At 40.6% G+C, this 21080-nt stretch overlaps 1 protein-coding gene across 1 annotated transcript; it reads left to right on the top strand.

Moving 5' to 3' along the window:
- Positions 1–8131: 8131 nt before the first annotated feature.
- Positions 8132–20726, top strand: LOC141601799 (uncharacterized). The gene is made up of 3 exons (XM_074422103.1): positions 8132–8502; positions 8608–8902; positions 20313–20726. The coding sequence occupies exons 1-3, from the start codon at positions 8132–8134 to the stop codon at positions 20724–20726; spliced, it is 1080 nt and encodes a 359-aa protein (XP_074278204.1).
- Positions 20727–21080: the final 354 nt, after the last annotated feature.

Raw genomic sequence — 21080 nt, 5'->3', positions numbered from 1 at the left:
AAAGGAGCGATTGTCCCATGAACCCAAGATGAAATCTTGAAACTAAGGAAGGATGTCCTTGATTCCAATCATTTGACTCGATCTGGGTGCCCCTAACGAATTGAGAAGGCGAGCCACACTTCTGTTGCCAAGGATGTTCCAGATAAGGGATCCTCAAAAGAACCTACTTTTGTCGAGGCACTTAGTGAAGGGTCAACCTTAGAGGCTTTCCTCATTAAGTAGCTCCAAAAGACTAAGACAGATGTTGCTATCGGGAGACCAATCTCGAGTTATCTTAAGCATCGATGCCGAACAATGGAAGAAGCCAGTATCAAGCTCACAAATTTCGTGAACTTCCTGGGAATCTGAAATTTGGCAATAAGAATCGATGAAGAGATGAAAAGAGTAATGAAGGGAAGATACTCCCAACCCTGGTTTTTGAAATTGCAGCAAGAGGAGAGGAAAGTAGGAAGAAGTTGGCTTCTAACTACCTAGAATTCATCAAGTATCCCTCCAAATATATAATCCTCAATGACACGGACGAGAACTCACCCGTATACAAGGTTGGGTCTTCAATAGACCTAATGGTGGGATAGTATTGCCACGTTGTAGTTGGGACACCACAGAGGTGAGCAAGGTAACCAAGACTTGGCATCAGTGGTGGTTTAGATCAGCAAGAAGGATGTCATACCTAGAAAAGAAAATGAAGGTGGATATAGATTACTATTGCATCATAGACCAGAAGTTCTACTACCCTTAGAAGGAAAAATGTTCAAGCTGGATGATGGTTCCGAGTCTGAGTCTGAGTCTGATAAGAGTCCTAAGTTTGAGTCTAAGGAGTCAGGTGTCGAAGCCACCCCCTCCCAAGCCTTTCCTTTCAATGCACCCCTTTCTAATTCTGGTATCCTGGGGCCTGTCTCGGGTACCTATGTTGTCTCGCCACTGACCTCTGATCAGTTGGCTAAAATGTTAGCGCATTTCACACAATTTCAAATCAATAATAATAAGATGAACCAGTTGGCTCAATTGTTTTAGTAGTGACATTGAGAATGAGGCCGAAGGCGAGCAGGTTTAAGAAAAGTAAGAGGAGGTAGAACCACCTCCACAATTGGTTAGAGGGTTAGAAAAATATGACCAAAGAAACTCGGTGATCGAAGATACCGAAACTATCAATGTGGGAACTACCCTAGAACCACAAGACCTTAAGATAGGAACTACCTTAGATCCCGTAGAGAGACAAGGATTCGTTGACCTTCTAGGTGAGTTCAAAGATGTGTTTGCGTGGTCTTACAAAGACATGCCGGGAATTGATAGGGAAATTACAGAGCACAAAATCCCGATCAAACAAGGGTTCAAACCAGCAAAGCAAAAGCTATGCAGAATGCATTTAGAGTGGTCTTTAAAGGTTAAGGAAGAAATTGATAAACAGTTCAAAGATGGGTTCATCAGGTGTCAGAGTATTCGGATTGGGTCACCAATGTAGTCCCTGTACCGAAAAAAGATGGTAAAGTTCGCGTGTGCGTGGACTTTCGGGATCTGAACAAAGCTAGTCGGAAGGACGACTTTCCGTTACCTCACATCGATATCTTGGTTGACAATACCGCAAATCATGCATTACTATCCTTCATGGATGGATATGCTGGTTACAATCAGAGAAAAATGGCCGAGGAAGATATGCATAAGACAACATTTACGTCCCAATGGGGAACATATTGTTACACAGTAATGCCTTTCGGTTTGATAAATGCCTGGGCGACGTATCGGAGAACAACAACGACGTTGCTACATGATATGATGCACAAAGAATTGAAGTTTATGTTAATGACATGATAGTCAAGTTAAAAGAACGTAGTGGCCATCTTGGGGCGCTACGAAAATTCTTTGAAAGATTGCGAAAGTACAACATGAGACTGAATCCACAGAAGTGTGATTTTGGGTTCACCTCTGGCAAACTGTTGGGTCATATCGTTAGCCACCGTGACATCGAAGTAGACCTATCAAATATAAAAGCCATTATGGAAATGCCCCATCCCGAGACCGAGAATGAAATTCGAGGTTTCCTGGGAAGAGTTCTGATGTGTGCATTTAATATAGACTTTTTGTACCGTATTTGCACGCATTTCTACGTATTTTGTGTAGTGTTTTGCTACAATTATCCCCCGGATCATCTACTTTGGTTTGTCTTTTATTATTTGCAGGTATGAACTGAAGATGAGCATAAACAAGCCTAAAACATGTCCCTATGCATGCATTTAGGATATGAGTTGAGTCGGAGCTTGAAGACTACTATTTTGAGATGCGCAAAGAAGTAAGATAGCTAGGCGAGCAAAGGAAGAACTTTAAAATACTAGTGCTTATTTTGAAGATCCATATCTCTAGTTATACAATTGATTTTCAAGTGATTCTAAATGGAGATGAAAGCTTGTCCAACGGCATCGGAAACGCTCTGTTTGCCCAAGTAACGAAGAAATGGAAGCCATTTGAAGTTCAGTGCGCGAAGCAGGAATTGTGCGCTGGAAAGTACTCGATCGAGTACTATATTGTTCGATCGAGTAGTTATTGTCTTCGATCGGATGGCTTATTTTTGATAGTGTTCGATCGAGTAACTAAAGTCCTCGATCGAGAGGTTTTAGCTTGGATTTGTTCGCTCGAGTGATATGAAGTTACTCGATCGAGTGACTAGCTTATATACTCGGGATTTTTATTCCGTGTTAGGTTTATTTTATGTTAATAATCATTTCCCTATATAAAGGAAGTCGGGGGATTAGGTTAAAAACATCTCATATACTCTTAATCACTGCTCTTACTCTTAATTACTGCTGGGAACTTTGCTTGCTTCTTTTTTCCGGATTCGCTACTTTGTAATCTTTCTTTTGCTCTCTCTATTTAATTTTTCCTCTCTTTAGTTTGTATCTTTCATTATGTTGTTCTTGCTTTTTCCTTCTCTTTTGCTTTATTCATTATTATGTTTAGCTAATTCTCCTACTAGGATTTAGGGGATCCAATGAGTTGATGTTAGTTGCTAATTAGGTTTGCAGATTTGTTGCTAAAATCACGTCTTTGTTGTTAATCACTACAATTAACTGTAATTAGCTGCTTGAGTCGACACATCACGCTAATTGATTTGGTAAGCCTTGACCTAGACCGGAAGGTTGGAATGGGTGAGACCTGCAGTGAACATTAGGATGCTTTAGTGAAGGCGGAAGCTAAGCTAATAGTGTTTTAGGGTGAATTGAGACCGGAAGGAGATATTCGTTGCCCCTTAGACCGATACAAGTGACTGATCTGTGACCTTAGCTGCAATTATCTGACATGCATTGGTGACCCGACAATCCTAGTTCTCTCTCTTTATTGTTAATCCCTTTATTTTTATCTCTCAATTTCTCTTGCCACCTCTCTTAGTTTAGAAATCATACTCAAACCCCCGTTACTCTTAGACTAATTTAAAGCAGATAAATCTCATTTTTGCCTCCCTGTGGAGATCGACCCTACTTACCGCTAGCTTCTGTTAGTAGTACTTAGTTATTTATTTTTGGTACCTGACGACGGTATCAAATTTTTGCGCCGCTGCCGGGGAGGCAGCGTTGTTTTATCTGTTTTTGTTTAGTCTATTTCTTGTTTCAAGGAACCTCGGTTCCTTGAGACCATTATCATGTCTCTCGTTCTTGACTTTCCGCAGAGAGAAGAATTATTTCGGGACAGGTGGGAGGAGTGGCTTGAACCAAGACGAGGAATGATTTCGGGACTCCAAATATGCCAGTCTATCATCCGGGAAATTAATGCCCCTACGCGAGCATACCTCGAGGCTAAAGGTATGTGGGATTTCGAAGGAATCGCCGTAAAAGAGGTATTAGAATTATTTGAATGGTTTGCTACCGAAACTCTTAACCCAATTTTTCCCTTCATGTTGACTCAGATGAGGGGGTGGGTGAGACCTTGGAAACGGTTTTAGGAAATACTGACGGAGAAATAGAGGAGACCATTAGCGTGGTTGATAATCCCTTTTATAAGGATAATTTCGAACCCCTCTATGTTTCTTGCACAGATAGTGAGGACGACTGGGAAGGTCTCTTTGAGAACTTCCCTACTGACGAGTCTAGCCATAAGGAGAGTGAGGAGAAAAGTTTTGACAGTCTTGAGGTTAAATGGGATAGTTATGACGATATTATGGATGAACCTATTATTGAGGACCCAATTGACCCAATTGACCCAATTGACCTAATTGACTTTACTGTCCCTTGTAATTGAGATGAATACCCACTTTCTCCTTTAGCAGACCAGATTCCTTCACCTCACAATACAAACCCGTCAGTGCATCTGGATTATACTCGCGTTATTTTTGAGTCAAATGCTCATGAGCTCTCTTATTTTCCACTCGCGGTTAATTTGAGCTCCTATATTCCGCCCTTTGCTGGAGGGAGGAATAATTTTGTGGATGTTTTTAGGAGCTGTCATAGGAAATTTTTTAGACTTAATTGCTACGAGTATTTCATTTTAGTTTCCTATGCTATTGCTATTTTATGGTGCTGCTTACATTATTGTGTAGCACATGCGCAGTTATTTGATCGATTGCTGCGTGCTTTGAGCTGTTTTGACTGGGCTCAATTGGAGTAGCTGACTGAAATAAAAGAAGGTCGAGCTGAGACCTGTCTGAAACTAGCGCTGTCCGGGAGGCAACCCGAAGTTTTGATTTTTAGTTGTTTTTCAAACATTTCAGTTGTGTTTGTAATAATTGGTTTTTGAACCATAGACTCTGAACAATTTAGGCTTGGTTTTGGTCGTATTTGTGGTTGCTATTTGCGTCTTTTGCAGGTGTTTTACTGAACGCCTAGGAATTCACGCAATAGGGAGCTCTCAATCGAGCATTTTTCTACTCGATCGAGTTCTCGAGCCCTTTTGTTTTCTCGATCGAAAGCTTTTGCAGCCCAGTGTACTCGATCGAGTCCTATACCTTCTCAATTGATTACCATCCAGTTTGCTTGGTTTGATTCGTTTCCAATGACGCCAATGTGAAGCTGTTTGTGACCTCCCATGTTGCTAGCTGGTTTGGGGAGGTCCCTACTTCGCCTATTCTTGTGAGTTTTCCGCATCTCCACTCTCTCCTTTTTAGTTTGCATTTCCTTTCCCTATTTTTGAGTACAATGAGGGCATTGTATGGTTTGGTTTGGGGAGGTTATACATCCATATCTGTGTTTGCACTTATGTTTTTATTGCATTTCTATTATCACGTTTAATTTCTGTATACATTGTTGTTCATTTTCAGAAAATTCAAAAATCTCATAAAAATTAGAAATTTCGAAAAAATCAAAAAATTTCACGTTTATTTTAGCATGTAGGTTGAGTCGGAACGATAGATTCCAATGATAAAACTGCACTATAATTTGTCCTTTTGCTTAAGCCTTGCATAAATTAATATCTTTTAGCTTTGTCTTCTGCATATCTACGAGTTTATGTTAAATTTAGCTGAACAAATAGACTTGACCTGTAATTTTGGCAACCTACTCATATATTCTAAAGTTTTAGAGCCTTATAAACTGGTGTCATTTATGACCAGTTTCATGTAGGATTGTGAGTAGTATACTCCTTGCATAACATGTTCATTATTTTGCACGTTTATGAAATTCAATTGCTTTTTGCCTACATACATTCGGGTTAGTGGTTGGTGTCACATGCAGGGAGGCGCTTACATTTCTTTTTTTTTTTTTTTTTTTTTTTTTTACCCATTTAACTCCACGTTTAGCCAAATTTGCCTTTTGACCCTTAACTACAGCCAAATTTAGCCTACCTTGTCAAGCTAGTTTAGTGTATGTTTTTGCGGTATATAATTCATTGTACCAAGTTTGGCTTGTATCTGATGATTTGGAGTTGGTAATTTTTGAAAAAAAAAGGAGGATGAGAAAAAAGTTGAGAAAGGAAAAAAGCGAAAAAAAGAAGAAGAAAGAAAATCGAAAAGAAAAAAAAAAACAAATGAAGAAAAAGAAAAAAAGATGTTTGATTGTTGACGGTTTCGCTCCTATGCATTATCATTATCTATTGAGGAGTATGTTTGGTTTGGTGAGTTTGAATGCCAACTCAAGGGCATTGTTCTTAATTCAGATGGATGAGAAATGGATGTTGTCTGTTTAGCTTTGTTTAGGTACTAGCTTGGCTGCCTATACCCGCACATTTCCAAAATTGTTTTGCCTTTTCTTACCCATCGCCTCACTTTACCATATTTTTGTAAGCCCTCGGCTGTGACGGACCTTGTTTGGTTGGAATGTATGTATGGTGATTAGAATTGTCTATCATTTTAGCTGCACGCATGTTTATGTGGGTTGTAGTTTAGGTGATCGACTATTTTTCTTTCTCTCTTACATTCATATGCTTACCCTTTGCTTCATGAGAGAAGGGTGACCCGTGAGAGTCCATCATTAAAGGTCTTGCAAGGTCGACTGTTCAGCTTTATTATAAACACCATATAACTCGTTTGCATTTGACAGTTTTGCTATAAGTGTTAGTTTGCTGCATTAAATTGGTTTAAGTGGACAATTTGTAGCTAGCTCTGAGTTTTCTTTTATGTTCCATTAGTTTTGCATACTGTTTGCTTGGGGACAAGCAAAGGTTTGGTTTGGGGAAGTTTGACGCGTGCATTTAGTATAGACTTTTTGTACCGTATTTGCACGCATTTCTACGCATTTTGTGTAGTGTTTAGCTACAAATGTCCCCCGAATCGTCTACTTTGGTTTGTCTTGTATTATTTGCAGGTATGAACCGAAGATGAGCATAATCAAGCCTAAAACATGTCCCTATGCATGCGTTTAGGATACGAGTTGAGTCGGAGCTTGAAGACTACTATTTTGAGATGCGCAACGAAGTAAGATAGCTAGGCGAGCAAAGGGAGAACTTCAAAATAATAGTGCCTACTTTGAAGAGCCATATCTCGAGTTATACAACTGATTTTCAAGTAATTCCAATTGGAGATGAAAGCCTGTCCCCTTAGCTTTCCAACGCCACCGGAAACGCTCTGTTTCCTTAAGTAACGAAGAAGTGGCAGCCGTTTGAAGTTCACTGCGCGAAGCAGGAATTGTGCGCTGGAAAGTACTCGATCGAGTACTATATTGTTCGATCGAGTAGTTATTGTCTTCGATCGAATGACTTATTTTTGATAGTGTTCGATCGAGTAACTAATGTCCTCGATCGAGAGGTTTTAGCTTGGATTTGTTCGCTCGAGTGATATAAAGTTACTCGATCGAGTGACTAGCTTATATACTCGGGATTTTTATTCCGTGTTTGGTTTATTTTATGTTAATAATCACTTCCCTATATAAAGGAAGTCGGGGGATTAGGTGAAAAACATCTCATATACTCTTAATCACTGCTCTTACCCTTAATTACTGCTGGGAACTTTGCTTGCTTTTTTTTTTTTCCGGATTTGCTACTTTGTAATCTTTCTTTTGCTCTCTCTATTTAATTTTTCCTCTCTTTAGTTTGTATCTTTCATTATGTTTGTTCTTTCTTTTTCCTTCTCTTTTGCTTTATTGATTATTATGTTTAGCTAATTCTCCTGCTAGGATTTAGGGGATCCAATGAGTTGATGTTAGTTGCTAATTAAGTTTGCAGATCTGTTGCTAAAATCACGTCTTTGTTGTTAATCACTGCAATTAACTATAATTAGCTGCTTGAGTCGACGCATCTAGCTAATTTATTTGGTAAGCCTTGACCTAGACCGGAAGGTTGGAAGGGGTGAGACCTGCAGTGAACATTAGGATGCTTTAGTGAGGGCGGAAGCTAAGCTAATAGTGTTTTAGGGTGAATTGAGACCAGAAGGAGATATTCGTTGCCTCTTAGACCGATACAAGTGACCGATCTGTGACCTTAGCTGCAATTATCTGACATTCATTGGTGACCCGACAATCCTAGTTCTCTCTCTTTATTGTTAATCCCTTTATTTTTATCGCTCAAATTCTCTTGCTATCTCTCTTAGTTTAGAAATCATACTCCAACCCCCGTTACTCTTAGACTAATTTAAAGCAGATAAGTCTCATTTTTGACTCCCTGTGGAGATCGACCCTTCTTACCACTAGCTTCTGTTAGGAGTACTTAGGTATTTATTTTTGGTACCTGACGACGGTATCAAGTTCAATACATAAGTCATTTCGTCGCGAAGTTGACAATGATTTGTGAGCCGATCTTTAAGAAACTGAAGGTCGGAGAACATGTTATGTGGGATGACCAATGTCAGGCCGCGTTCGATAAAATAAAGGAAGTGTTGTCTTCTCCACCAGTTTTAAGCCTACCAGTAGCCGGGCTGCCGTTATCATTGTATCTAACTGTTACGGATACAGCAATAAGGGCTATGTTAGCCCAAACAGTTGACAAAGAAGAAAGAGCTATTTTCTACATCAGTAAAAAGTTTTTAGACTATGAAGTAAATTATACACCTCTTGAAAAGTCGTGTTTTGCCCTAGTCTGTGCAACGAAGAAATTGACACATTACATGCTTAGCTACAGTGTGAGTGTCTACTCCAAAATGGATCCGATCAAGTACTTGTTTAGAAAACCAGTGCTAATCGGAAGAATTTCAAGATAGATCCTCATGTTATCAGAGTTCGATTTCAAGTATGTACCTTTGAAAGTGATCAAGGGCAGGGCAGTTTCCGATTTCGTCGCCGACAATCCAATCGAAGAAACAGAAGTCGTCGACACTTGGTCATTTTCCGATGAAGACGTGGTTCACGTCGAGGATGATGTATGGGATTTGTATTTCAATGGAGCATCGAACTACATGGGGTATGGAGTGGGCATTCTTTTTATCTCGCCAGTAGGTGAACACGTGCCCGTGTCCATCAAGCTGGATTTCAATGTCACGAACAACGCCGCTGAATATGAAGCATGTTTGCTTGGTTTACGCAGTGCTCTTGACTTGGGTGTGAAGAAGTTGCTGGTACATGGAGACTCGTCCCTTGTGATCAATCAAGTGAGTGGGTCATGGAAAATTAAGTGTGGACGTGGGCCACATGCCGGTCTGTGGATTTGGGCCACCTACCAATCTGCGGTCACGGGCCACCTGCACGCCAAGCCAATCTATGGACATGCAGCGGTCTGAAAGCCACGGTCGGTGACGTAAAAATGCTTTCGACCAGATCGCTTTAGATCGGTCGGTTTCGTCTCGGTAAAGGTCTCGACACGATGCAGAGATGTTCGGAGTCACCACCAAGCATTTGTGGGATGCTTGGAACCTGTTCGAATCCACTTTATACCTAGGTCAACCAAGGCAAAAAGCGGTGTTTGACATAGGTACTAAAGATAAGGACTCGTCCCCCTTTTAGCATTCTATGCATAAAATGACTCTCGTACGCCCTGGATAAGGCCATCCACTATCCAAAGGTTCTAAGTAAGGGGTGAGGGTACGTATTGGGAAGCCCTTTAATCGGACACCCAATCCCGCCCGCGTTAGCGGCCTCTACTGATCGATCATGGTTGTTTAAGTGCAAAAGTTGATAAAACGGTGTAAATGCATGAATGCACGTCCAAAAGTGTCAACCTAACATGTGAGCTTTCTAAGTCGGTTTGTTAATCCAAAAATCAACCATAAGATGTCAAGTTGGATTTAGATTGATTTACATGTGAAAACGGAAATTAAAGATCCATTTACCAAGTTCGGGTTACGATGCTTAACACGATCCATTTATTGAAAAAGGGTGTCAAATGACAAAGTGTGAAAAACGTAAACTTGTCAATCTGATCCGCCACGTATTCGGATAAACCGTAATCGGGATCGTCCTAGACAAGTACCAAAATGGGACAGAACAGTGCCATGCAGCCCTGTTAAGGCGCGAGCCTATTGGCGAGATAAAGGGCTCTGCCCTGGTTTTGAAAGATGGAAACACACGGCCGCTTGGGGCGCGAGCCATGAGCCGACCCAAGGAGCATCTCCTGGTTGTTTAAAAGGTTGTTTAAAATCGTTTTTTGTGATTAATGATTTGTAAGTATGATTTGCATGACTTGGAATAATTACTATTGTGTTATTAATATTCGTTGTCGAATTTGCAAGTTTGAAAAGCATAATAAAATGGTAAAAGGAAAATGTTTGATTTGAAATAATTATGTTAAGTTCATTTCTTTGTAATTAGTCGATATTTATCACCGTACTCGGATTAAACCGACATGGTATAAAGAACCAAGGGTGATTATGAATCATGACTAATATGTTTGCAAATGTAAATAAATGAGAAAAAATGGTAAATGAGAGAAAAGGGTGTTAAAATACCCATTAAAATGTAATTAACCAAATAATATCATCGAGTCACGGAATAAACCGCCATGGTACACAGAACCAAGGATGATTTTTGTAATGGTCAAAATATGTTTATCATAAAAATGAATCAAAATGGTAAATAAAAGAAAAGAATTTCCTTTAAAATGTAATTAACCAATTAATATCACCGAGTCACGGATTTAACCGTCATGGTATATGAAACCAAGGGTGATTGTAATTTATGGCTAAAACATTTGTCATAAAAATGATTTGGAACATTTGAAATGGTAAAATCCGATTACAAATAAGAAAGAAATAAAGAGGAAAGACGAGAATGAACACGGATGAGTCTGACCCGATAACCCACAAGAGGCGCGAGCCTCTTTGCATAGCAAAAGGCTTCTGTCTCGGGCCAAAACTCGGTTTTGGCTCGTCTAATCTATATTTGAATCGTGTTATGCATTGTTCATGTTTATAAAGTTATAAAAACAGTAGAGACATGAAATAAGTGAGATATTTACACCCTCAAACTTACGTGTATTGATGTTTGCGACGTAGACGACTTTAGAGACGGTTTTCTCGTAGCGACTACTCACGATCAAAGAAGTTTAAAAGAGTGCCTTAAAAAGGATTTTGTTTTGAAAATATGTTGAAAATATGTTAATTAAAACATGTTGATTAATGAATTGAGTTGGCCAAATGGGTCGGTCGAATGCATGGCGACGGTACCAAACAAAATGTGTAAGGCTTGTGTTTACGATCGGTAGGTCGTAAACACGTGTCGATTTTATGACTTAGGAAGTCGAGTATAGAAGTTTAAGGGAGATGTGATGGGCGGACTCTCGCGTGAGGTTTATGGTGTGTGAAGGTTGGTATTTATAGAGAAATGTGGGATGGTAGGTCGGTTGAGTTTGCTTAGAGGCTAAGCAGACACCCTAAAGAGGCGCGAGCTACCTTGTGATACAAGTGGGTGTATTGTCCCTTTCGCAAATTTGGATTATGCATTTGTTCTAACCAATGTTTTGTTGGTTGTGATTTGTGGTCTTTGAGGTTTGCTTAGCCGTGTAATATTCCTCTTGGGTGATATTTGGGGTAGGTATTTTGTGTCTTTGACTCGGGTTTGACCCGTGTGAGTCGGGATTTGAATTTCGAGTCGGTTTTTGGCTCGCTGTCAGTTTTGACTCTAATTAGGGTCATTTTAATACAAATGGCATGATGAAGACATTCATGGCATTATTTTGGACATTCGAGATTTGGGTTGACTTGGGTTGACTCAGGTTGACTCGAGTTGCGGGTTTCTGAGTCGGTTTTGGGTCGGAAGACGGTTTTAACTCTAAATAGTGTTATTTTAATGCAAATGAAGTTAGAAAACTTTTGAAATCATTTTTCATATTCGAGTAGTGCATTAAACCGTCTCATGTATAGCCAATCCACGCACGCATATCAAAAACACGTTATAGTCCGATCATCATCGGGTGGTTTTCGGAAGGTGCGATCTCGGGTATCTCTGAGCCCCACTTTGACTGAGGCTTGGACAGGGCGAAAGTCAAAGTATGGCCTCCAGGTCAATCGAAGATTACAACCTGAAGACCATTGCAACGTCGAGGTGACTCAAAAGGGTTTGAGCCAAGGACCTGCCGTCGGGAAGGGCGACGTCGAGGCGACTCGGGGATTCGAGTCAAGGACCTGCCGTCGGGAACATTTTAGAGTCTGTCGACTTCCGATGCGGGTCTTTTAAAGTCCATTAGACTACTTATAAAGGCTTGCCATCTATAAGAAGGAGTCATACCTGAGGCATCTTCGGGATACGTCCTTGAATCATTTGCGCGCAAAGGCTCGCCAGCCGGTGTTGAAGGCGGTGCGTTTTGAGGCTCGCCAGCCATAGGAAGGAGTCATACCTGAGGCATCTTCGGGATATGTCCTTGAGTTGTATCTTGCGTGCGTGCAAAGGCTCGCCAGCTGTGATAAGGAGTCGTACCCGAGGCATCTTTGGGATACGTCCTTGAGCTGTACCTTATTTGCGGACAAAGGCTCGCCAGCTTGTGAAAAGGAGTCGTACCCGAAACATCTTCGGGATACGTCCTTGAGTTGTATCTTGTTTGCGGACAAAGGCTCACCAGCTTGTGAAAAGGAGTCGTACTGGAGGCATCTTTGGGATACGTCCTTGAGTTGTATCTTATTTGCGGACAAAGGCTCGCTAGCCATATGCGTTGTAAGGTTCGCCAGCCATCTATGTTCGAATGATCGACTGTGGAAAATAGCCTGAAACATCGGGCTTGTTCCAAGATATTGTCTAGAAATGACTTCAACCAGGTTGACGTTGTTAGGTTCGGCTAGGGGCAACGAACTCCAACTTGATGGGCGCCCTAAACGAGCTTCATGGGGATGAATCATATAAGCAAGGCTCTCAGGAAAACCATTTAGGGAGAGCGCTGCGTCAGGGTCACGAACAATGTTGTAAGGATCTTTGAAAGAACCGTGGGACTCCCATTTGAAAATCTGCACTTGCTGGGGAGTTAGAAACTTCTCAGGACTAGCCGGGGATATGAGTTGCTGCTCGTTGGGAGATAGCGTATGCCATGTAATGGATGTGGCTGAACCCCTTGGACTTGACGAGTCGCCGTATGTTGGGAATAACCTAGTACTCAGTTGGAGTGAGTTTGTCTTCTCAAGATTACCTGCATGGTTAGTGACCACACAAATCTACAGTCGCATAGACAAGCACGTTGAATGCAAGCATATAAGCACGTAAGCACATAAGAATGTGAGCGATTAGCATATAAGTAACCAGCATGTAATATCTCACGCGAGGGGAGATAAAGGTTTCGAAAGTTGTGAAGCTTAAAATCTGTTAAGTGTTGGAATTTGATGCTCGTAGATCCGTGATTTGACAGATCGGAGACATGTGACCGTTGTGACATTGACTCACACAGACAAACACTAACAGACTGACAAACAAGCGGTCGTGAATGTGATACAAACTCAGTATCGACACAACCCGAGGGTGACTCTGACAGACTTTTGCACATGTAAGTGCAACTCCTAGCCAAGAAAGGGTGACAACGCGTATCAAATCCCTGGAGTAGAAGGTACGCTCGGCTGGGGAACACGAATTGATTATCTTCTCCAGACATCTTTGCCCTTGTTTGCTTACTTGAGATCCCTTCTCGAGGTATGATGATTCGGAGAGCGGAACCAAGACTTTATCATCGTCCGAACCAAGCACTAGACTAAAGGTGGTTTATTTTAGATTGTATTTCAGACTCAAAAGATATTTGAGGATAAAGGACGGGTGGCGTCTTGAAAGAGAAGCCCCCAGAGTGAGAAGGTGGGAATTTGACAAAACAGAGAATGGGTGACGTCTTAAGAAAGAAGCCCCCAGTAGAGAGGTATAAGATTAAAGTTTGCAACTTGGTGGGCTGCTTTTGAGGATCGATGATGATGGTTGAGACTGAAATGGGTGTGCGGTTATGTCTGGTCGGACTCACTTGGAGCTTAATTTTCGGTTACTTGTCGTTAGGAGCACCTAGACCAAAACAATATTTATAACTTCACAAACAACTCCACTATTAGTAAAGAGGCAAGTAAAGGTCGGATCCCAAGAGACGGGTATTGATGTAGGATTTTCGATTGCAAGTAGCGGTGTCTAGGGGTGTCACGATTTGGGTTGAGATGAGAAGATCACTAAACTAAATAGCAATAAAAGTAAACAAGCAAGATGATTAAAATGAGATGTAAACAATTGATTAAAAGCACTAGGGTGTCATGGGATCATAGGAGATTCATGGGAATTGATCATACAAACATATTCTCAAATTATAAGCAAGCAATTATTATTGTGATGGATCGAGTTGGTTTATATCTTACAATCCTAGGAAGGTTTGGGTCCCGGAGCCGAATCGATTAGATTGTACAACACCTACAAGTCGACTTAATCCTCCCTACTCAACTATATGCATGGTCTAATGAGACTCGAGTTAGTTTATGTTTTACAAGTCTCATTGAAAAGGTAAGTGATGGGTAAAAAATGCAAGGATTCATAGGCTCGCATTTCATCAAACATAACATGTGCATAAGTTGAGATCACAACAAGCAAGCAAATAAATTATGAAAACATATTAAATTAAGCATGAATCATCCCCCATGTTGGTTTCCCCTAATTACCCATTAACCCTAGTTAAGGAAACTACTCACTCATTATCAAGTTTAGCATGTTAACAAGGTTGTCAATCATATTAACAAGGCAAAACATGATGAATAAATGAAGATGATTAACAATAATTAAAAAGGGATTACGATAATTATACCTAATGATGATTCCAAAATAAAGCAAAGAATAATAGAAGTACTTGATGAATGATTGGAAGGTTGTCAATCTCCCAATAATAACCCAAATAATCTTCAATTACCTAAAATAAAAGATGAACAAAAGAGAAATTAAGGAAATGAGATTTGTATTAATATTTGATTAGAGGTTGATTACAAGATTAAGAAGTGATTAGAATGATATAAACTACACTAAGGATTGATAAGAAGAACATGATTAATCTAATTAGACTAATGGGGTATTTATAGTGGAGATTAGGTATACAAATTAGTGATTACTAAGGGCTTAAATGACGATTAAGTCCTTGAGGAATCGCTCCTCTCAGAAAAGATGCGAGTTTCCTTTTTGCTAGTCTTCCGAAAATATGCGCATATTTAATGGAGGGGAGAAGAGGACGTATGGGCCTGTAAGACAATCCGGGCGTTCAAGGGTCGGGACGAGCGGATTATGGGGTGGCTGGACGGGCGGATTGATGCCTGTACGAGCGGATCGGAGCGTGGTTGGACGGGCGTCCCTATGGCAAAGACGCTCGGATCTTTACAGTCTTGGACGGGCGTCTTGCTACGCTGGACGAGCGGATCTCGTCACAGCCTTCCTTTTCTTCCTCTCTTCTTCCAATAATCCTCCGGGATTTAGTCGGGGATGCAAGGATTTCTTCATAATTGGCCATCTACTATAATATGTACAAAGGCCTTCTAGTCTTGTTTTCTCTTTGATGCTCGGTCATTAGATTCGATCAATTTAGCTCTATTTTGCCATGAAAATGCAAGGTTTGCACTCCTCTCCTACCAAGGAAACAAAACCTCAAAGAATATGCAAAACAAAGGACTAAAGATAGTAAATGACCCAAATATGCACTAAAAAGCATATGGACGAGGCTAATTCGGGGACTAAATATGCTCAAATAATGGTCACATCAAATATCCCCAAACCGAACCTTTGCTCATCCCGAGTAAAGAGGTGACAAAAATAGGACCCTTATTAAAACTATCCTAATAATATAACCGATATGAGACAATTAGCGGGTCTCACTCCGCCCCTTTAACTCACAACAAGACAACCATGAGGTAGGATGCCTTCTTGCAAGGGAAGGTGGGTCTTGCCAAAATGGCGACACATCCAATCATTAAAGTACACAAAATCAAGTAATGGATGCATCTACAAAAAGAATAGCCACTTTCCTCATCTAAGTGGCGGTAATTATCTAAAGGGGAAGCAATTCAAGGGTACACACTCCTTCATAGATGCAATTTCTTCAAACTACTAAGCCTAGAAGGATACCAATAAATCACCTCCAAGTTGTGTCAAGCTAGGGTACCTTTGTCCTCAATCGTTAAATGCTTTTGTCAAAAATAGACTCCCTATGGTGTTAGAAACACTGGAGGATCGCGGAATTCCCCCTCTTGCCTAGACAAGAAGAAGGGTCATCCCCTCTCTACCATGCACAAAAATGGATACGATGGATAAAGGGATCGATAGTATTTGAGTTTCATTTGGGAGTTTGCTTTGTTGTTGTTTTTCCCCCCAATTTCTTGTGGCATATAACATTTGAGAACACTTTCTTTTTGCCGTTTCTTTTGATTTTTGGTATTTCAATACTTGACAACTTTCAACTTTTGCATTTTCTTTTGAACATTTTCAAAGTCATCCCATATGTAGTGAGGGTGCCTTATATTTGAAGCATAGGAGTTTTCATTTTTGTTACTCCTCTTTTCTTTTTGATGGAATTTGCAAACTTTTTCTTTTCTTTTCTTTTCATTTCTTGAACTCAAATTTGAATAATTTCTTTTTGTGCCCATTCCCTTTGATGACAAAAATATGGTAGAACATGGATGAATGATGGTTGCATGGTTTCAAGGGTCACCTTGGAATAAACGGTAGCCAAGGAGTTATCACATAACAAGGTACTCTTAACTAGGCCTTAATCCATGGGTCAAAGGATACTAGCATGACACATCCTAGGGTGTTTTACAAGTATTCTAACAAGCAAAGTCTTAAGAAGAAAAAGCATCTACTAGGGCCTATATACACTTGTCAAGCTTCCCAAGTAGACGGTTTCGCAAAATTTTTCTAACATGCAAACTACATGCCATGATGCAACTAACATTTATACATCCTAATGTATATGCTTTTACTAACTAGTATGCCAAATAATCTAAATGCAATCCTAAATTCACATTGTTTTTACCGCATCAATCAAAATAAAGCCACATAGTCATTAACATCAAGAGGAAAAATAAGATTGGGAAGATCATACCATGCGGTCTTCATGTCCTCATGTCTCGGATGTGGCGTAGTCAATCAATGTGAACAAGAGTGAACAAACACAATATATACAATAATATATACAAGACTACACTAAAAAGGAAATGAACATGTTTTTGATTTTTTCAATTTTTTTTTTTTTTTTTTTGGATTTTTGAATAAAAGTCAAGTTAGAATTTCCCATCCCCACACTAGTATGGGCATTGTCCTCAATGGCCAATACGATAGGAAATTATGCAAGCATGATGCTTGATTTATAAACTAAATGCAAACTATATTAAGCTACACTACATGATGCATGTGTTTTTGTTATGGCAGAGAGCATAATTTAAATTAGCTCCCGATGCATATGCATGGACTTCCCCAAACCAATATAGACATTATTTCTAACGTCTTGAATTTCGGGTAGTTTATGCACATGGAATGCAATGCATGAAACTACAAATTGTCATTTGGATTTTACAAGTGGGAACAATGAAAAGAACACCTTAAAGATGCCAAGGTGTTAGTCCTCCATGTTGCTAGGACTCCACAAACAAATGATCAAAATAAAATAAAGAAAACAAAAGAAGTAGACAAACCATAAGAGGGGTGAAAGAATGTAGGAGCCTCCAAGGTTTGCTAATCCTCCATCATATCATCATTATCATCATCTTACTCCATAGATGTGGCGTCTTCCTACGCTGGACGAGCGGATCTCGTCACAGCCTTCCTTTTCTTCTTTTCTTCCTCTCTTCGTCCAATAATCCTCTGGGATTTAGTCGGGGATGCAAGGATTTCTCCATCATTGCCCATCTACTATAATATGTACAAAGGCCTTCTAGTATTGTCTTCTCTTTGATGCTTGGTCATTAGATTCGATCAATTTAGCTCTATTTTGCCATGAAAATGCAAGGTTTGCACTCCTCTCCTACCAAGGAAACAAAACCTCAAAGAATATGCAAAACAAAGGACTAAGGATAGTAAATGACCCAAATATGCACTAAAAAGCATAGGGACGAGGCTAATTCGGGGACTAAATATGCTCAAATAATGGTCACGTCAGTGTCCTTGGTGGGGTACTGCCTACGTATTCGCGTGTTTGCGAAATCAAACCAGATCGTAGTTCTGAGCTGGTTATTGAGGATTGAAAATTGGAAATATTTTGAAAGGGATGTGCGGTTGTGCCTTTGTAATAGGACTGCCTATGTATTCGCGTGTTTGCGAAATCAAACCAGATCGTAGTTTTGCGTGTGTGTGCAATGGGTTGTAAATTGAAGGTGTGAAAATTGAATGTGTGTGGGGGGTGTGGTTGTGCCCTTATAATAGGTCTGCCTACGTATTCGCGTGTTTGCGAAATCAAACTGGATCGTAGTTCGGAATGTGTGTGCCTAAGCGAGTTGTTAGGACCTTAAAGTGATTTTGAGGGGTATGGTTGTGTCCTTGAAGGACTGCCTACGTATTCACGTGAAGTGAAATCAAACCAGATCGTAGTTCTGAATGTGTGTGCCTAAGCGAGATGTTAGGACCTTAAAGTGTGGGGGTCACGACGGTAAAAGCCGTTTGGTGACTCGAAAAATTGATTTGAGAGAATTCCCCTCGATCATGAATCGAAGAGGTGTAATTTGTGAAAATGTTCCTTATCACGTGAGCACACTAAAAAGTGGACCCTAAGGGTAGACTAGGTATGTCCCGTTCTCGGTAGCAAAGCATTCGAGGACTTCTTATCTGGGTCAGGGTTAAAATGGCTTCGACATTATGGAATGTGGAGCTTGGTAATAATAGGTTCGTTTGGCAGATAAAAATATGGAGCTGAGGGTCATGACGGTGAATTTCATTTGGTGACTCGAAGGTTGATTGGATAGAAATCCCTCTTGATCATGAATCGAAGAGGCATAATTTGTGAAGAGGTTTCTTGTTACGTGAGCACACTAAAAAGTGGTCTCTAAGAATGAAATGTGCATCTTCCGTTCCAGGGAGCAATGTTTTTTGAAGACTCCGTATCTGGGTCAAGGTGAAAATGGCTTCGACATTATGAAATGTGGAGCCTTGTAATAAATGGTTTGTTCGACAGATAAAAATTTTTAGTTTGTATTTGTGGTGTTAAGGCCGATGGATTACATTTGTAATGTGGTGCGGAATGGGGTCTCAAGCTTGATGTGGCCTGAGCACGAAATGGTTGGTAAATAATGTGGGATCAAATTCCCATGTCTGGACCTTAAAGGTTAAGGTGTGATATTTTGAGCTTGAGAGGGGGAATCATCAGAATCCTAGATATGTCTCCCTGTAGCAGTCTCTAGAAGGACTTAGGGGTGAAGCAGTTTTGATTATGATTTGAGGGGAATCCCAAGGATCCTAGATAGGTCTCCCTGTAGCAGTCTCCGAAAGAACTTGGGGGTGAAGCGGTTTTGGTTATGATCTTGAGGGGAATCCCCAGGATCCATGATAGGTCTCCCTGTAACATTCTCTAGAAGGACTTAAGGGTGAAGCAGTGTTGGGTTTGTTGTTATTTGACGAGTCTTGAGCTATTATTTTAGCTTTTTGACATCAGGTTTTGGTGTTTTTGTGTTTTGTACTTGTTGATCCCGGAGTTTGGAGGGAAGAAACGTTGGTCATGGGCTTTGGACTTGTTGGTCCTGGACTTGGTGTTTTAGACTAACTTGTTTGGTGTTTTGGACTTGTCGGTCCGGGATTTGGTGTGTTGGACTTTTTGGTCCTGGACTTGGTGTTTTGGACTCATGGGTCCTGGGCTTTGGACTTGTTGGTCCTGGACTTGGTGTTTTGGACTCATGGGTCCTGGGCTTTAGACTTGTTGGTCCTGGACTTGGTGTTTTGGACTCATGAGTCCTGAGCTTTGGACTTGTTGGTCTTGGACTTTGTATTTTGGTGTTGGACTTGTTGGTCCGAAGTTTGAAAAGTGACGGTTTAATTCCGTTATTTGAAATTGTGGGAAAATAACGAATTTGAATTTCGCTATTTTGGTTTTGTTTGAAAAAGGACGGTTTTTTAATTCCGTCATTTGAAATTGTGGAAAAATAACGAATTTTGAATTCCGTTATTTCATTTTTGAAAAGTGACGGTTTTGCATTTCGTCGTTTGGAATTTGTGGAAATAGCGAATTTGAATTTCGCTATTTCATTTTTTGTTTTGGCTTTAGCCCAACATTTTGTTAGACATTTGTTTGTGCTTTTTGGGATTTTGGCCTTTCGAGAAGGGTTTCAATCTGGTTTTGTTTTGATTTTGGCTTGGGGCTTGGCTTTGGCTTTGGCTTTGGTTTTCGCCTTTGTTTTGGCTTGGATCCATTGGTTCTTTGACGTCCTTCGCTCGAGGAAGGTAAAGGCGCAGACGGGGATGTGCCTGTTGGTGAGAGGTTGACACTTGGTGATGGGATGTTTTTTGTGGGGAATGGGCTTGCCTTCCGTCATTGATCATGAACAAGGAGATGTTTTGGTTTGTTATCGGGGTTCGTCATACAATCCCTTTGATAGAAGCTCGTTCTATATTGGGTGCTAATGAGAGGTGCAGATACTGGGTATCTACATTAAGAGCCAAAGTTTGGCCCTATATAAAACCAGAATTGAAGAATTGGAAAACTACTTCGAGGATATTCAATATATTCACCTCCCGAGAGAGGAAAATCAGTTTATAGATGCGTTGTCCAAGCTAGATGCCCTGATCAATATTCCCGACCACATAGACAATATGCCAATATGTGTCGAACGAAGATCGTCACCTGCCTATGTGAAGGCAATTGATGATGCCAAGGAAGGTGAAACCGAACCCTGGTACACCGCCATTTTGAAATTCAAGGAAACAGGAGAATATCCTTCCGACCTTGCCATGCGTGGGAAGCACGCTCTGCGAATGTTATCCGCCCAATTCATCAGGACCGATGATGGGCAATTGTATAAGAAGATGGCTCAAGGTGTTTTGTTGTGATGCATCGATAAACTGACAGCTGAAAAGGTTATGGAGGAAGTCCATGACGGTGAAGATGGGCTACACATGAATGCCCATATGTTAGTCCGTAAGATCATAAGGCTTGGTAATTATTAGACAACGAGGAAACAGATTGTTGCAAGTATGTCAGGCACTGTCACAATTATCAGATATTCACAAATGTGCAGCATGTGGCACCTTCTATGTTATACACCATGACGTCACCCTGGCCATTTTTAACCTGGGGAATCGACAACATTGGAAATGTAAGCCCATCAGGAACTGGAGGGCACTGTTTTATCCTTGTTGCAATTGACTACTTCACGAAGTGGGTAGAGGCTAAGTCTTACAAAG

The sequence above is a fragment of the Silene latifolia genome, chromosome 9 (genome assembly GCF_048544455.1).
Source record: "Silene latifolia isolate original U9 population chromosome 9, ASM4854445v1, whole genome shotgun sequence".
NCBI classification, from domain to species: Eukaryota; Viridiplantae; Streptophyta; class Magnoliopsida; order Caryophyllales; family Caryophyllaceae; genus Silene; species Silene latifolia.
This window is presented reverse-complemented; position numbering and strand designations above follow the sequence as displayed.

Coding starts and splice junctions, on each gene's coding strand:
- LOC141601799 (XM_074422103.1), top strand. CDS start 8,132: ATGATTTGTGAGCCGATCTTTAAGAAACTGAAGGTCGGAGAACATGTT. Junction 8,503..8,607: donor TCCAAAATGGATCCGATCAA/GTACTTGTTTAG, acceptor GATCAAGGGCAG/GGCAGTTTCCGATTTCGTCG. Junction 8,903..20,312: donor TGGGTGTGAAGAAGTTGCTG/GTACATGGAGAC, acceptor TGAGAGGTGCAG/ATACTGGGTATCTACATTAA.